Source organism: Vidua chalybeata, chromosome 2 (genome assembly GCF_026979565.1).
Source record: "Vidua chalybeata isolate OUT-0048 chromosome 2, bVidCha1 merged haplotype, whole genome shotgun sequence".
Lineage (NCBI taxonomy): Eukaryota > Metazoa > Chordata > Aves > Passeriformes > Viduidae > Vidua > Vidua chalybeata.
Genome location: NC_071531.1, coordinates 71,380,895 through 71,399,257, shown reverse-complemented (window position 1 = coordinate 71,399,257; position 18,363 = coordinate 71,380,895). Strand labels below are relative to the sequence as shown.

At 46.8% G+C, this 18,363-nt stretch overlaps 2 protein-coding genes across 3 annotated transcripts in view; one reads left to right on the top strand and one right to left on the bottom strand.

Moving 5' to 3' along the window:
- USF3 (upstream transcription factor family member 3) overlaps positions 1-14,246 on the top strand; it is a 34,555-nt gene extending 20,309 nt beyond the window's left edge. The window contains exon 6 of the mRNA XM_053931941.1: positions 432-14,246. Coding sequence (XP_053787916.1) covers positions 432-6,898 — 6,467 coding nt within the window. The 3' untranslated portion in view covers positions 6,899-14,246. The remainder of the gene's footprint in view (positions 1-431) is intronic.
- The window catches only part of SIDT1 (SID1 transmembrane family member 1), a 42,672-nt gene continuing 38,364 nt past the window's right edge, over positions 14,056-18,363 (bottom strand). For both annotated transcript variants that reach the window (XM_053931953.1, XM_053931958.1), the window contains one exon: positions 14,056-17,997. In XM_053931953.1, the coding sequence (XP_053787928.1) occupies positions 17,935-17,997 (63 nt within the window). In that variant the 3' untranslated portion in view covers positions 14,056-17,934. The remainder of the gene's footprint in view (positions 17,998-18,363) is intronic.

Below are 18,363 nucleotides of genomic sequence, written 5' to 3'. Positions count from 1 at the left end.
CTCATTCTTCTCGAAAGCTGTAAGATTATCAATTAAAACAGTTTTGTGTTTGCAAAAGAGCAGGGAAAAGAAAAATATTAATGTGTTTGTGTTGTCTTTCCTTCAGGAATTAAACAATTTTGATTAGCATTCACTTTCATCTGGTTTAGTCCTAATGCTTTTTCCTACGTAATTTGATATATCCTGTTATTGATAATGGAATAGTCTGTGAAATTCATTCACTTTCCCATTCAGAAGAGAAGCTTACCAGGATAAGAGCCCATAGGTTGTGCTAACCATTTGAAAATAACATACATTATTAACAATTTATTCAGTTTATTTCTAAAAATTATTTCATTACTACACAGTGTTTACTCTCTAAATCATGTGGTAGCATTGTTTCATTATTTGCTCTGGTGCTGATGTAATGGAGTGCTCTCACTGTTTTGTAGCTGAAGAGATAAAAAAACTCCGGAAACAGCTGGATGAACTGCAAAAGGAAAACGGGAGATACATCGAACTACTGAAAGCAAATGATATTTGCTTATATGATGACCCTACAATCCACTGGAAAGGAAACCTCAAAAACGCCAAGGTCTCAGTTGTTATTCCCAGTGATCAGGTTCAAAAGAACATCATTGTCTATTCAAATGGGACTCAGCCCAATGGAAATAACCAGGGAGCGTCTGTGCAGGGAATAACGTTTAATGTTGGTCATAATTTACAAAAGCAAACAGCCAATGTTGTGCCAGTTCAGAGAACTTGCAATCTAGTGACTCCTGTGACAATTGCCGGTATTTACCCCACAGAAAATAAGCCATGGTCACAGCCTACAGTTTCTCCACTGGCATCCGCTCAGACAGCTCCAGCAGGGAATGTTCTTGAGCTCTCCACCCCGGACAACGAGCGAGGTGTGCCCACCGCTGCTCCTGCCAGCTCACAGAGCACACCTCGACCTACAGCAGAACAGGAACTACAGTGTTCTTCAAGTAATGCACCACAGAATGAGCAAAATCCCCCCAAAAGTAAAAGTGATGAGGAGGGCACTAAATCAACAAAGAAAACGCTCCCACAGGGAACCAGCCTTCCTTCCAGTACCTCTGTGGAAGCCTCCCAAGGTCAGCAGGTGAATGCAACTTGCTCAAATACACACAATTCCAGGAGTGACCTCCAGGAGAACTGTGCAGTTTCAAGCACGCACACAGCTTGTGTGCCACCTGTGAGGCTGTCTACTACAGAGAGCTGCTCTTCTGCAAATGTCCCCAAAAGTATGGACGTGGTCAGCAGTGCTGGCATGCCTGTGACATCTGCAGCAGAAGGAGTTAAGGCTGTGACAGCAATAAGCACTCTGGCTGCCAGTCCCCTGGAGAGCTGCTGGTCTTTTTCAGGCTCTTCAGGTGTTGTCACTTCAGACTTGAAAAACATGAGTAGCCTTACCCGGATGCCTTCAGCTGGGAACACGCAGACCACATGGACAACCTTGCAGCTGGCAGGAAACACTGTTCAGCCGCTGAGCCAGACACCATCTGGGATAATGACTGCCCTCCTCAACGAGCCAGTCAATGGTGCTGGGACTGTGTCTTCTGCCCACAGCAGGCCTTTGACTACAAGTATCAGTTTGCATGCTTCTCTGCCTGGGGATGGCCAGGCAGCTGAACAGATTGTAGTTACCTTGCCCTCGTGCCCACCTGTACCTATACAGCCTTTAATCGGCCAGCCACAGGTTAAAGCTCAGGCTGCAGGAAGCATCCTTCCATTAAACTCAGCTATGCAGGTGATTCAGATGGCTCAGCCAGTTGCCTCAGCTGTGACAGGAGCACCAGCTAACCAGAATGTCATCATTCTCCAGCCTCCAAACCCTGCTCCATGCCCGCCCATTGTGAGAGCGGAAGTTCCCAGCCAAAATGTTAGTCAGCAAATTGTCATTATACAAGCTGCAAATCAAAATCCTCTTCCCCTCCTCTCTGCTCAGCCTTCTGCTTCTGTAAGACTTCCTGTGAATGGGCCGACTGCAGTTGCCAACTCCAGTGGCACCATGCAAAATGCCTCTCTTCCACAGACTTTTGGAGGGAAACACCTTGTCCATATATTACCAAGGCCATCTTCTTTGCCATCTTCTAGCTCTACGCAGACATTTTCAGTGACAATGTCCAACCAACAGCACCCTCACACTATCTCATTAAATGGGCAGCTTTTTGCATTGCAGCCTGTGATGTCTTCATCTGGAGCTTCAAACCAAGCCCCTATGCAAATTATTCAGCCCACCACCAGTGAAGATCCAAATACCAATGTTGCCCTCAATACATTTGGTGCTTTAGCTAACCTCAATCAAAGCATATCGCAAATGGCTGGACAGAGCTGCTTGCACTTGTCTCTCAGCCACCCCACCAATCCTGCAACTGTCAATAACCAGATTGCCACAGTCAACTGTGTGTCATTGCCAACTTCTGTGGCATCTTCAGTGCCTGCAGAGGTTTCGGTATTAACCAGTGCATCTAACTCCATAAATGCTTCCCCGCAAAAAGCAGCTGCTGGTTTGCCATCCAGTGCAAAATCAAAAAGGACAAACAAAAAGCCAAGCACAAAGAAACACCAAACAGTCAATAATAAAGTGTCCTGTCCAGCAGTTCCTTGCAAAGATGCTGGGAAGGTGGACTGTGCTTCTGTGGAAACAGTGGCAAAGTCCTCAAGTGGTAAAGGGCTGCCGGAAAACGCCTCAGCAGTGTCACAGGCTGTAACCACACCGCAGGCAGGCGGCGCAGCTGCATCGAGCGGCGTCAGCATTTCTGACTCTCCTTCCAAAGAGATTGCGAGCTCCGAACAGGCAGTGAAAACCCCCTCTGCTCCAGAGCCGAGCACGGCAGAGGTGCCTGCTTCCTCACCGCTGGAGTCTGTAGTGTCAGAGCAGCTGCTGCTCGCTCCCCCACCGGCCAAAGATGCTGCTCCTTGCCAGCAGGCCCAGGGATCTCAGAGTCACCCACCAACTGCCTCTGTCCCATCAGAGTCTCCCAAACCCTGCGAACCCCCCAACACCTTAACATCCTCTGGTAAAGAAGCACAGGTTACACACTTGCAGGTTGCAAATGGGACTTCAGCAGCACAGAGCAACACAGCAGGTCATACTTCCAAGGCAGGAATGATTTCGGAGTCCTGCAATGTTGCGCACGATTCCTCAGTGGTAATGCAAGATGCGGACTTGTTAGAAGGACAGGGTCTAACCAAAATGCTGTCTGATCTCGCAAAAGAAAGAACAGCTGTGGAAAAAACCTCTTCATTTACTGTTCAGGGGGAGCATTCTAATTTTCCTATGGAAAACTCTAAATCAGCAGAATCAAATGATTTGCCTGAGAAGCAGGAACTCTTGCTGATGAACACGGAAAGTGACACTCTCTCCCAGCCTCACTCCTGCATCTCTGATCAGGAAGTAGTCAGTGCTTCCCTTATTACGAGCAGGCAGGCAGACTCCCCCATGTCAACCAGCTCTGGCAGCAGTCGAGGCTTCTCAGTTGCATCTATGTTGCCAGATACCACCAGAGAAGATGTCACAAGCAGCACCTCTACCAGTACCTGTAACAGCTGCACATTTTCAGAACAGACTGACATCGTAGCTCTTGCAGCGAGAGCTATTTTTGACCAGGAAAGCCTTGAGAAAGGTGGAGGGGGAATACAGGTTAACACGAGGGATGTCATCTCTAAGTCTGAGGTTGCACCTTTGGAGAGAGAGCAACAGCCTTTTAAACCTCAGTCAGTGAAAGAAAACAATGCGGGGCCGCTGGAAGCAGCACCTAACAAATTCAGTGCTCATGAAACAGTACAGACAAATGTCGACAGGCAGGTTGAGAAGCCAAGCTGCTCTGTAGGAAGTGTGGAAACATCAAACACTCCTTTGCAGATTTCCACTTCCCAGACACCCAGCATAACCAGTCTAAGTGTGAATAATCTGATACACCAGAGCCGCATTGTCCATCCCCTGGTGAGTTGCTCAGGTTTATCCCAGTCTTCAGAGCCTGCAAGCATCCCTGCAACTGTGAGCCTCTCCCTTCCATCTAGTACCTACATCAATCCGTCTCCGGGACCTGCTCTGATGAGTGAATATGCTCAGGAACAACTGAATGCTATCAGGGCAAGCACCATGCAGGCTCCCCAGCTGCAGGAATCACACTTAAAGCCGCAAAACCATGAAGGTCGCAAAGACTCTGCTAAGAGGGCCGTTCAGGATGACCTTCTGCTTTCTACAGCAAAGAGGCAAAAGCAGTGCCAGACAGCACCCATAAGGCTTGAGGGGATGGCGCTGATGAACCGGACACCGGAGGGTATTGCTGATCAAACACAGATGCTGGTTAGTCAGATTCCTCCTAATTCATCCAATTCAGTGGCACCAGTGAGCAATCAAGGGCATGCTGATGGCCTCAATAGGTTATTCCCACCCAACAGCAATTTCGTAACGCCGGCTTTGAGACAAACTGAAGTTCAGTGCAGTTCTCAGCCACCGCTTTCAGAGCAGCCAGGCCAGGCAGGGCAGCACTTGCAGCCAATTCAACATGTCCCTGCCCAAGGCATCTCTCACCTTCACAGTAATCACCCGTACTTGAAGCAGCAGCAGGCTGGGCAGTTAAGAGAGAGGCACCACTTGTACCAGCTGCAGCACCATGTCACTCATGGGGAAAACTCAGTCCACTCTCAACCCCACAGTGTCCACCAACAGCGAACGATACAGCAGGAGGTGCAGATGCAAAAGAAACGGAATCTCATCCAGGGAACACAAGCCACACAGCTTTCTCTACAGCAAAAACACCACGGAAGTGATCAAACACGGCAGAAAGGTGGTCAGCCCCATCCTCACCACCAACAAATGCAGCAGCAGATGCAGCAGCACTTTGGAGCGTCCCAGCCTGAAAAGAACTGTGAAAATCCTGCAACAAGCAGAAACCACCATAGCCACCCTCAGAGCCATATCAATCAGGATATTATGCATCAACAGCAACAGGATGTTGGCAGCAGACAGCAAGGTTCCACTTCAGAACACGTGTCAGGGCACAATCAGATGCAAAGACTTATGACCTCAAGGGGCTTAGAGCAGCAAATGGTGTCCCAGGCCAGTATTGTTTCCAGACCATCAGATATGACATGCACCCCTCACAGGCAGGAAAGAAACAGAGTTTCCAGCTACTCTGCTGAGGCTCTCATTGGGAAGACACCCTCTAATTCCGAGCAGAGAATAGGACTGTCTCTTCAAGGCCCTAGGGTTTCTGACCAGCTTGAAATGAGAAGCTATCTTGATGTTTCTAGAAGTAAAGGGTTGGCGATTCATAATATGCAGGGCCGCCTGTCGGTCGACCACACAGTTGGCTCGGATGTGCAGCGTCTTTCTGATTGCCAAACATTTAAGCCCTCTGGACCCAATCAACAACCGACGGGCAATTTTGACGTGCAGGCTTCAAGAAACAGTGAAATTGGCAATTCTGTGTCCTCGCTCCGGGGCATGCAGTCACAAGCGTTCCGAATCGGTCAGAATGCTGCACCATCCATAGAGAGGCAGAAGAGACTGCCCTACCAGCCAGTACAGGGTATTCCAACGGGGAATACCCTGCCATCGAGGGAGAATGAAAACACATGCCACCAAAGTTTCATGCAGAGTTTGCTCGCCCCTCACCTTGGAGATCAAGTCAGTGGAAGCCAAAGATCAATCCCAGAACATCAAAGGAACACGCAGTGCGGTGCCTCCTCCACGATCGAGTACAACTGTCCCCCAGCACGGGAGAGCGTCCACATCCGAAGGGATGGTGATGGTCAGAGCAGGGAAAGCTGTGACATGTCCATTGGGGCAATTAACACAAGGAACAGTTCGTTGACTATTCCTTTTTCAAGTTCTTCTTCCTCAGGGGACATTCAGGGTCGCAATACAAGCCCAAACATCTCTGTGCAGAAGTCCAACCCCATGAGAATGACGGACAGTCATGGAACTAAGAACCACATGAATACACCTGTGTCCAGCAATATGCATGGAGTTGTGAGGCCAACTCACCCTCACCCTGCAGTTTCTCACGGAAGCGGCGAGCAAGGGCAGCCTTCTGTTCGTCAGCCAAATTCTTCGGTCACTCAGCGCTCGAGGCATCCTCTGCAAGACAATGGAGGTTCTAAAATACGTCAGCCCGAAAGGAATCGATCCGGAAACCAGAGACATGGAAATGTCTTTGACCCTAGTCTTCCCCATCTTCCTCTGTCCACCAGTGGCAGCATGATCCTTGGGCGCCAACAGTCCACGATAGAAAAAAGAGGAAGCATTGTCCGATTTATGTCTGATGGCCCTCAAGTGTCCAATGATAACGTGGCCCCTGACCAACATACGCTCTCCCAGAATTTTGGATTCCCTTTTATTCCAGAGGGTGGCATGAATCCACCAATAAATGCTAACGCTTCTTTCATCCCACCAGTCACTCAGCCTAGTGCCACTCGGACACCAGCTCTAATCCCAGTTGATCCTCAGAATACACTGCCGTCCTTCTATCCACCTTACTCTCCTGCCCACCCTACCCTCTCCAACGACATTTCTATCCCTTACTTTCCCAATCAAATGTTTCCGAACCCAAGCACGGAGAAGCCGAGCGGTGGAGGTTTAAACAATCGATTTGGATCCATTTTGTCTCCTCCCAGGCCTGTTGGTTTTGCTCAGCCAAGTTTTCCTTTGCTTCCAGATATGCCACCAATGCACATGACCAACACATCGCACTTATCCAATTTTAACTTAACTTCTTTGTTTCCAGAAATAGCCACAGCTCTTCCTCCAGATGGCTCAGCGATGTCACCTTTGCTTTCCATTGCAAACACGTCTGCTTCAGATTCTTCCAAGCAGCCCTCGAACCGCCCTGCCCACAATATAAGCCATATTTTAGGTCATGACTGCAGCTCTGCTGTATGAAAACTGGCAGACTGACTTCTGGTCTGATTTGTTGTTTATATATTTAAGAAGAAGGAAGCGGATCTTACTGTCACCCTTGGAGAGACCATTCATAGGATCACTGTTTATTTGCCTCAATGTATGTATATGGTATTTTCCATATTCCGTTGTGTTTCCACCCACCTTACTGACTCTAAAGCACCAGTGCCTATAGCAATGCTTACTTACTAGGAAACATAAGGATGCAACATTGAGAGCTGTGCAAATACTGGTTGTTGATTTTCCAACAATCAGGTTTGATGTCTGGTTGTTCCAAGGTAAGGGCTGCCCTCAGTAATACATGGAGTGAGAGCATCCGTATGGAGATAGGAAACAAGTGCTACAGGCGTCAGTTTGTTCCTGATGTGTTTACCTGAAACTGCAGAGGAGCTTGGAATGGTTTGGGTTTCTCTTTTTCCTTTGTAAAATATCTTCAGGAGCTTCAACACAAGTTAAGTCTGTGTTAACCCAGCGCTAATTGGAAAAGGCATTTGTTGTGCAGCTTTTGTCTGTCTCAAGCTTGTCATGTGCATTTAACTTAAGGCTGACTTTACCTGGTGAAAATTACTGTGTGCTCCCATGGTCAGCAATTAAAAATACTGTTTTAGAAAATTTAGATTTCTTTAACCCATGACTTTCTGTTTCTAAGAATCTTGTTTGGATCTGTTTCAACAGTGGCTTCAGTTACTGCTGAACTCAGTCAATGTTTCAGTGTAGCTCATGACTCCTGGTGCAGTCAGCAGAGACAGCAGCCGTGTTTGTTGCCATTTCATTGCTGACTGCAGCAAGTTACCTCAGGGTGGGTTTTGTACCTTGTTTAGCACCTTCTTAATGTTGGTTTTTTTTTACCCTCTCTACTTTTCTTTGGCCCATGCTCTAACACCAGCTTCTTGCTTTCTGTGAGTGACAGCCCTTTGTTGTACCAAGCAGCACATGGGAGGAGGACTAAGCCTGTCGCATCCCACAAAATGACTGGAAATTCCTGGGGCCACAGTTTTTACTTGATATTGCTGATAGGATTGAGCCTGAGTTAATATCAGTACTCTGCACTTGAATGCACCTTTTATCTAAACCTGTGTGATTGTGACTGAAGGAGGAACATGAATGTGTTGAAACACACAGGAAGACATTGGGATTTGAGGAAGGGTGATGTGTTTGTAGATGCATGAGAGATGGAGTGAATGTGTGTGCTGGCTGAGTCTCCAATATTTTCACAAATTTTGGTCCTAATTCTTTTAAAGGAAAGGGAAGAATTAGGTAAATTTTATTTATTTAATGTCTCTGCAGTGTGCTTTTTCTTCTTACGGGGCAGAAATACTTGTCTTTTATGTGTTTGGAAGTACCATTCTGGGTTTGATTCTACAAACAACATAGTAACTTGAGGTTCCCTGGCATGCAGTCATCCTCTTTTATCTTGCTCACCAGTGCATCATCTTGTTGCTCCTGGGACCTGTCAGAAGCTTCTGGTGAGGGTATGGGCAGGAGCAGGCTCCCTGGGATTTTTTGTTTTGTTTCTTTTTCTTTGAAAGGTGGAAAGGAAGATATTCCTCCATGTCAAAGAACAGGATCCACAAAGAGGGACCTAGAAGAGTTTTCCACAGCTTGACTGCCCAGACTTTGGTTTTGCTAAGCCCTTTTACACTGATCCAGGAAAGCAAGGAGGTTTTAACATGAAAAATAATTGGGCTGTGAATGTAGTCTGTCCTGACAGTGTCTCTGCTCTTGTAACCTGTGGTCTGGTGTTTTCATGCAAAGTGATCCTGGTTGGGAATCACAGAATGAATTACGTTGGAAAAAAACTTTGAGATCATCAAGCCCAACCTATGACCTAACCTAACACCTCCTTATCAACTAAGCCATGGCACCGAGTGCCATGTCCAGTCTTTTTAAAACATGTGCAGGGATGGTGACTCCACCCTCTTCCTGGGGAGACAATTCCATTGCCCCATTAATCTTTCAGTGAATAATTTTTTTTTTTCTGACATCTAACCTGAACTTCCCCTGGCTCAGCTTGAGACTGTGTCCTCTCATTCTGTCAGTTGCTGTCTGGAGAAACAGACCAATCCTCACCTGGCTACAGCCATCTTTCAGGAAGTTGTAGAGAGTGATAAGGTTTCTCCTGAGTCTCCTTTTCTCCAGGCTAAACACCCCCAGCTCCCTCAGTCATTCCTCACAGGACTTGTGTTCCAAGCCCCTCTCCAGCCTTGTTGCCCTTCTCTGGACACGCTCAAGCATCTCAATATCCTTCCCAAACTGAGGGGCCCAGAATTGGACACAGCACTCAAGGTGTGGCCTCACCAGTGCCGAGTACAGGGGGAGAATGACCTCCCTGCTCCTGCTGGCCACCTATTCCTGATACAGGCCAGGACGCTGTTGGCCTTCTTGGCCATCAGGGCACACTGCTGGCTCGTGTTCAGTCAACTGTCAACCAGTACCCCCAGGTCCCTTTCTGCCTGGAATCATGATTTAATTCAGATGGAGCTTATCTTAAGACACTAAATCTAAGTGGTGCATTAGTTCTCTGTTTCTTATAAGTAATAGAGTATTTCAGTTCACAGCAAGGCAATTTCTCTCTACCACAGTGCAGTCACCAAGTGGCAGCCACTGGCCTGTGCAGGAGGCAGGGGTTAGGAATGAGTCAGTTCTCAGCCTCAAACCAGCTAAGGCAGCTGCAGGTCTGGGTGTGCCCTGGTGAGACTCTTGACCAAAGGGGTGTCTGTAGTGCAGTCAGTCTTAAAGGGTCTGCCTCAGGTGGTGAGTTGAGCTCTGTAACAGTGTCTGTTCCATGGGTTCTCGATGGTAAGGATGGGGATTGAAGCAGCAGCCACTCTGTGGTCACACACACTTGTCTGGTCTTTGAGGAGAGAGGCAGATGCGCCCATTCTTGCTCTCTTTAAATGGAATTGTGTGTGGAGCAATGGGTTTGGCTTTCAAGACAAACTAGTGAAAAATTAAGCCCTGGCTTCTAGGACTTTATATAAAGATGCTAATCCAGCTCATCATTGCAGACATTCGCAGAAAACCATATTGGTTTCCTCTGCTGGGAAAACTACACTACTTTATGATGTCTATGAAAACTAGAGAGAGCTTGTAAACTTAAACCTGTTGCATTGCTTGCATGTCCACAGATCCAGTTGGCCAGATAGGTTTCATTCCAGAGTACTGAAGGAGCAAACAGGACAAACAGCAGGACCCCAAACGATCATCTACAAAAGATCTGGGAGTCTGGATAGGTCCCTGCTGACAGGAAAGTAGCCAGTATTATTCCGATCTACAGAAAGGGCATGAGGGAAGAACACAGGGAACTACAGACTGTGAGAGTCTGGGTTCCTTGAAAAATTGTGAATATTACACTGGGCACTGTTGAAAGGAGTTTTAAAGAATAATGCAGCCATCAGGCACAGGCAGCATGGATTCACAACACTGAAGTCCTGTCTAGCTAATTTGATACTTTTCTGTGATAAGGTCACCCGCCTAGTGGGTGAAAAGAAGGCAGTGGATGTAATTTTTCTGCATTTTAGTAATGCTATGGATACTGTCCCTCACAGCATCTATCTGGACAAGCTGTTCAGCTGTGGGATTTACAGGTTCATGGTGTGCTGGGTCAAGAACTGAAGGGTAGAGCTCAGAGGTCTTACAGTGAATGGGGCTACATCTGGCTGGCACCTGGTCAGCAATGTTGCTTGGGGCTCAGTTCCAGGGCCAGTTCTATCCAATGTATTTATCACTGATCTGGATACAGGAGTTGAACACACCATTGGCAAGTTTACTGATGATACTAAACTTGGAGATGCTGTTGGCATAGGAGATGCTTTGGATAGGGATCTGGATAGACAGTGAACCTCCTTGCTCTCTGCAGTTCCCTGACTGCGAGGGAAGTGTAGAGGGAGGTGCTGATCTCTTCTCCCTGGGATCCACTGACAGGACACATGGGAATGGCTCAAAGAGGCACTAAGTGAGGTTCAGACTGGACATTGGGAAGCAATTCTTTACCAGGAGGGTGATAAAGACACTGGAACAGGCTTGCTGGAAAGGTGGTGGAGGCCTCAAGCATGTTTAAGAGGCATTTGGATAACATGCTCAGTCCTGAAGTGGATGGAGGCACCCCAGGCAGTTGGGATGGATGATCACTATAGGTCCCTTTCCACTGAAATATCTATTTTCTTATTCCTCCATATTTACTGCTGTTGTCTCAAGGTTAAATGCAGTCCTGAGTATTCGTGATAGAATATGTCAGCTGTGATTTTGGTTTTTTTTTTTCTGTGCTGCACATCATTTTCTTAAAAGGCAGTAACTGTCAGTAACTTTCACATGTCCCCATTCTGATTACAAAGACAACCAAAACCAGCTCCTCCTTGCTCACAGGATGCCTGCAGTGCAGGGAATCACAGCACAGGCATTTCAGCCATACAAAGACTGTTGGGATTTTGCAGGAACTGCAGAGTTTTGCAGTGAGTGGCTGAGAAGTACTTACTGTGTGACCCTTGGTCTTCTCTGGAGGATTGTATTTTGTAGTGACAGGGCACTACAAAAAGGCCTTCTAAGGCCTTTTTCTGAAACCTGATGAGACCAGGATGGAGAAATGTAATTTCATTCCCCTCCCTGAACATGGGAATTTCTGTTCAAGTTCTGTGTGAGTCTATTTTCATGCTGTAAGTGACGATAAATGGTCCTGTGGTGTTGGTGTGGGATCAGGAGACTGCTGTGACAAGAAAGGTAGGCAGACGTCTCCATGAGGGCCTTGTATCAACATATTCATCCAAATTCTCATATTTACACTGCTGCCTGGCTTCTACATAACTTTAATCAAAGAAAAATTGGATCTGTTGTGTAGCCTTTTGGTGTAATTGACTGCCTAAGATGGGCTTTGAATGTTGAACCTGGCCTAGTCCTCTGGTTTGAGAGCAGCTTGTGGGTTTCAGCTTCTCTCATGTTCATGTTCTTTTGTCTTTAGGAGGGACAGTGGGGGACTGGATATTTCACATCAAAAGAGAGGAAATTAGATGTTAGCTTTCTGTTAGTTTTTAATTATTAAATGGTTTGGTGTTTTCCTTGTCACTGTAAATGAATCCCACCTGTCATTCCACATCCACCAGGCTTCTTGCACTTAGTTTCATAGGTCAGTTTGTGGCACTGACACGTCAGTATCTCAGTCCTTCCCCACGGCCTCAGGCTCTGCTTTCAGGAAGAGGAGCAAATGCAATGAGTCCTTCTTCAGTTTTCCTTTCCCCTCCCAATGAACCTGTTGTGCTTAGCTGTCAGGTTGATAAGGCTCACCTTACCTTGATGTGCGCTTGGAGAGGGCAGTTTGAAAAAGGAGTTTCTGCAGATGGAACGATTCTACTTTTTATGAAAACCATTTGACAAGCGAACACATTTTCTTCAGCAAGCATCCATGACACAATGACAAATTTCCTTTTTCTCCTGAGGACTACCCAGCAATTAACAGTTCCTTTGTTTTTCAAGATATACTTGGAAAAGATTTTGTGAGTTTAGCTGCCATTTGTTAGGCTGAGAATGGCATTTTCTCTTCCATACTACTTTCTTTGAAGGTTACTTACACAGGGCTTGTTTTGGCTTTGAAGGAAGGAAAAATACCCAGTATCACTTAATTTAGAAAAATCAGCAGTGGAAGGGAAAGGTTTGGGCACTAATTCTGGGGTGGGACTGCCATAGCTGATAGGCATTCTGTGGCTGTGGGTTTCAGCTTGGCCTAAATGACTTCAACAAACAACAGTAAATAATATTGGGCTGGATTGCGTGTATGTCCACATTAATCCCTTAAACAGCCTAGGAGAGTAAGAGCAGAGATAGACTAATTTGAAAGCATGCAATACAATAGTAATGTGTTAATATTTATACACTTTTTTCTTGAGAGAAAGGACCTCATTTAGGAACAGTTAAATAAGACAAGAACTGAAGTGATTTGAGCTGGGGGCTGGAATGGATTTTCCAGCTCAGATTACCAGCTTATCACTGTGCTGCTTCCCAGGTGGAAGAGCACCTCCCTGAAAAAAAAGTAAAAGCAGGTGCTAGTCCTGAGCCACCGGAACTTTGCACAGATTTCCTACTGCACTTTAAAGCTGTGCTGCTGCTGCTACTGTGGTTGGTGTCTGTAGTGCTGTTGCAGGAAACAAGTCATGTGGCAGGGCAACTTGCAGAGGCCATGGCTGGAGAAGAGGGGCCATTTAATTATTTCTGGGCTCCTGTTGTCTTTTCACCTTTTCTGAGGCACTTGTGCAGTCCTGGCTCAAGGACTCAGTCAGACTCCCACTGTTCCTGGATGACTGAGTGTTCTGAGAGCTGTCATCTTTTGCTGTTCCCCTAGTAAGTTTCATACTCATCACTTTAATTATGATCCTACTTCCCCTGGCAAGACAGAGTAGCATTGAATCTGTTTGTGCCAGATCAGTCATATTTGTTTTGTTGTCTGATACAGTGCTATAAGGAGATCCATCCTTTGCTGTCACCTGACCTGTTAGCACCTCCTGGTGTTCCCTTCTCCCACTGCCATGATCCAGCATGGGTAGCAGACACAGGTTTGTGTGAGGGTGTTTTCAATTTCCTACTGCCTCTGCAATCCATAAATTGGAAACCTCAGAGCACAAGGCCTTATTCCCACTAAGAGAAGGTTCCTCCATGAACTGGTGGAAGATTTAGCAGATTACAAATTCATACTCTCTGCGAGCAAGCCCTGCTTAGTTACACAGATACCATTTATTATTTGCTGATACCAGTTCTTCTGAGATAATTTTTTTAAGGCTTTTTTTTTCTGCCTCACCAGAAGTATCTTTATGCGGAGGTTTCCAATTTTACAATATGTGCTGCTGTTCTGGCAATCACAAGTGTGAAACAATAGAGCTCGCGGGGGGTTGGACCCTGTTCCTGCCTGCTCACTCTGAGAAGGGAAGCAAGTATGGATTTTGCCACAGGAGATTAATCAAAGATGCTGTTGCCCTCCACAATGTAAATTATTTATATTCAGTCCAGAGTATTCTGCTGTGCTTCTGTTTTATACAGCTGTAAATTACTTGGATACGGTCCCAGTGGAAAGTCCTTACTATTTTGTAATGGAAAATAGGAACTCTGCAGTAGAAATCTATAATGAATGAACAGGAACATCATCTTCCAATTGTAAATAAGATCTTGCTCTGTTTATTTTGACATCTTTTTACAAATGTGTTGCATTCAGGTGTAAATATCCCAAACCATGATCTTGTTCAGAGTTCTGAGATTTCTATTGTTAAATGTAATACTTTGTTTAATAGTTGTAATAATTATTTGTATAGATATGAACATGATAGTATTTTATTAAAAAAAGAGAAAAACACTCTTTGAATGTTCTGTTCTTTCTTTCCCCATATAAAGCTATGCCATTCACTCTAAAGTAGAGGTAAAAATAAAAGTTTTGCTTTGAGACTGGGAATTTACAGTCAGAATTTTCCACTGATGTACATTCTCTGCATATACCAGAGTAATGCACCATATTAGTTGACATACAATCTACTTAATTCACAATAAATAAATACTGATTGTGTAGTATCTAAAAAATACATGGCAGGTGCTGTTCTTGCCCCGGTGACAGTGATCACTGTTGAGATACAACTTCATTTTATAAAATGCTTCTCATCACAGTCCCCTTGCATTGCTTTGGAAGTGGTGTAAGACAGTTGTTTTGTCACAGTTTGAATCTAAAGGATGCAGTTTGGATGAGAGCAGTACAGAGACCCTGCAAGGTAAGTAAAGGGTTTTTTGGGAGATTGCACAATACTGAAGTTGACAGAATTACTAGGAAACAATTCTTTTCAGGGACTCCAGAAAACCTGGCTTGTAAACCTCAAAATTCTTGCAAGCATGGAAGTTGCCTTTAGGGATGGTCTTAATTTAAAATAAGTCTGAAGTTTAGTATTAAGACAGAAGGACTTTTGTTCCTTCAGTGACAGCCAGTGTACAGTTCAGTCATAGAGGGGAGGGGAAACAGGACACGAGGGAGCTGCCTTCCTCTTTCACACTGCAATGTTTTCCCCCTGCCTTGGCTGCTCTTCTGCCAGTCCAGGGGCTCCAGGGGGAGTTGTAACAGCTCTCATGACCCTGGGTACTTTTCCTAACCTGTGAGGGGATGTCAGTATTGTACAGAAGCTGTTTCCTTCTCCTTTCAGTTGTACTGGGCAGAACAATTTTACCTACATTTCCTGAGAAAACAGGGAATATATGGGATGTAAGGAAGAAGTTTTTTACAATGGGAGTGGTAAAATACTAGGACAGATTTTCCAGAGAGGTGGTGGATGCACCATCTTTAGATAGGCCTGGTTGGATGGGCGTTTGAGCAACTTGTTCTAAGTAGGAGGGGTCCCTGCCTGTGGCACTGTTATTTCCCTTTCACGAGCTGTAACAGCAGCTTATCTCAAGCATGGGCACAACAGGGGGAAGCAGGGACTCCACTATCAGCCCATGGGCAGCAAAAAGGCCTCCTCACCTCTCAACACAATTCCACAGTGCTTCTCTGCTTTTACCCTACACATCTGTCTCCCTCTGTGAGCAGGGCAAGGTGAGGAAACAACAGCATGACTCCTGCAAATGAGGGAATGAGGGTCCCCCACATACCAGCAAGCTGTTCTTCCTGCCCAAGGGCAGTGGCCCAAGAAGGACAGCAGCACTCAAGGAAAGCTGCATTTCTGGGGCAAGGGCTGCAGAGCCAAGCATGCCTAGGACACCTGGGAGCACAGAGTGCCCAAGTGCCTAGCCAGACCCCCCAGCAGCCACAGCCATCAAGGGGTCAGGTGGCCATCAGGTGGGAGAGCTGAAGCACCAACAGAGCCCAGCAAACAGGGCAAAGCTAAGAGGAAATTTTAAAAACTGATGCAGCAAGCTGGAAGCACAGAAGCAGCAGGCAGACAATTCCAAGCCTTCCTCCCATCTCTCAGGCCTGAGGTGCCTTTTCTTGTATTTAATTGAATTCTGTCATGGTTTTCTATTTGTTCTGTGCTGTTCCCCAGCCTCCCTCTCCCTCCCTGCTACCACCTTACCATTCCATGCTGTGCTCATCTCTGCTCAGCACAGCAAGCCCATATGCTGTTCTACCTCCTACGTCGAGCCTTCCAACTGCTGTTCAACATTATTTTTTCCTCACATTTCAATTTAGAGAAGATAACCAGCTTCCTGTCTAGAAACAAATACAAGCTTGGAACATAGTCTGAAACTACAGATTATGAAAACACAGGGAGAAAGTATATTTTATAAAAATGTGTCCCCAGAACTGGACAAATCTGGGGGCACAGAGGTCCTCCTTCAGTCTGGCACAGCTCTGCTTGGGAAGATAAAGGCTGGCAGCCTCTTGTGTCATTCCTCCTCACCCTGCCCAAGGGACTACAGTGACAAATAAGAGTGTTCTTTAATCTATGTAGCCTCACAAAGGCAATTTGGTTAAGAGAACAAGCAGGTCATCCACACCTATGCTCCAGAAACACCTGTGACAGTCCCAAGGGTGGCAGCAGCTGTGTGACACCACTGGGCACCCCTCTGCCCTGACTGCTGTCCCTGCTGCTGCTGAGAGCAGGAGCAAGAAGAATTCAGATCAACCTGCAGAGCAGGGAACCATAAACATCCATTTTATTGACCATCTCGACAAACTCCAGCTTAGAAAAAATAAAAACCAGCTGGTGCAAAACTCTTCAAGGAGATACAGACTCTTGGAGTAAAACATCACCAGAGTCACCTGCTTTAGTGAGCAGAAAAGGAACGAAACCTTTGCATCACTGGCTACATGCATACACCAAAGTAAAAATGCTCAGGCAGACAAGAATAAGGACAGCAGGCCTCAAAGAACACTTTTTAATTGCAAATTAGCAAAATAGGTCCCATTTTAGATGCAAGGCCTGAAATAATTCACACCTTATTCTTGTTTTTTTTTTTTTAAATAACTAAGAAACTGAAAATAATGCAGAAGCCATTAAAAAACTCATTTCCAATTCAGACAAGTTGGAGAAGAAAATTTGGTCCACATCTTTAGCTAAAGAGCTCAACACCAATTGCCCCAAAATCTCCTTCATCCTCCCAGTCCATAAGAGAACCTACTTTGCCAAGGCTGTCCAAGGCAAGCTCATGAGAGGAGAAAGTCTGAGGCTGCTGGCAAACCTCCCTGTTCCACCCTGCCCCTTTGGCAAGGCATCCAGCAGGAGCCAAGGGCCACCACACAAGGCTGTGGCTTTGCTGTGCGCTCTCTCTCAGGGTCACTTGAGGAGAGCACTTGTGGTGCCGTGACAGAGACCAGAGCGCTGCCAAGGGCCAGCAGGAGCTGCCAGAGGAGTGTGGCTGTCCAACAGAGTGACAGGGAGACTGCAAGACAGCAAGGTAGGAGGCTCTGAGTCTGGCAGAGCCCTCCCAGGCAGCTCTAGTTCACCACCGCTGACCAACACTGCAGCCTTGGTACCGTGGCTCTCCACCAGCTACCAAAGGAGTCTCTCCAACAAAAAGGAAAAAAGAAAACACAGTCCCCCCACTGCCGCCTCAGTTTGGAATCCTTTTCTCCCCTGGCTGCTGCAGTACAGGAACCAAATGCTCTCCCTGTGCTGCTGAAGGGACTCTGAGGGCAGCAGACTGCAGGTGCAGACATTAGCTCCCTGTGCAGGAAGGTTTGCATGGCACTTCTCAAGCCTGCTCACCAGAGAGAAGTGGAGCACATCAGCAGGGAGGAAGGGAAGCAAAGGTCTCTGACATGCCTCCCTCCTGTTTCCTCCCCTCTCACTGGCTCCAGCACCCACAAGCCAGAGGGCTGTGCACTGGCCTTGGCCTCTGGATCAAGCCTGCCCCAGAGGATGCGGCAGGAAAGGAGTAACATCATCTTCCCTCCTGGTCCCACCTCACTGCCACAGCACCCCTCCGTGCCTGCTGGGGAATCCCGTTCCCCTGCTCCCACTGCACTGGTGGCCATGGCAGCAGGCTCATTCTCCACAGACACCGGTGGCCCAGTGCCTTTGGCTGAGCGGTTTGGGACACCTCTGCGCCCCGTCCCTGGGGACTCAGAACACTGGGATCTTGTCCCTGCGCACCGTATCCAGGTCATCATCCAGGGTCAGCAGGACCTGAGGAGAAAAGTGCAAGCCAGATTCAGGTCTTGCTGGCCAGGGAGGTCTTCCTTTCAGATCTCATCTCCCTTTATGGGAGATGTTCACAAATCCATGAGTCATTGGTCACAGCAGCAGCCCCTCAGCTTCCCCACAACAGCTGTGTGACCCACAGCCCCAGAAGGAATTTGAGGCCAGAAGGCACTGGGAGAGAAATAAGATAAAGGAGAAAGCTTGATCCCGCTGACAAGGAGTATCCCACTTTGAAGGATGTCAGGAGGTAGAGACAAGCAGAGGAGTTGGGGCACTTCTGTGGAGTTCTGGAGCAGGCACAGCTCCATGTGGATAAGAGGGGAGCAAGGTGAAAGAGAGGGAGAGGCCATC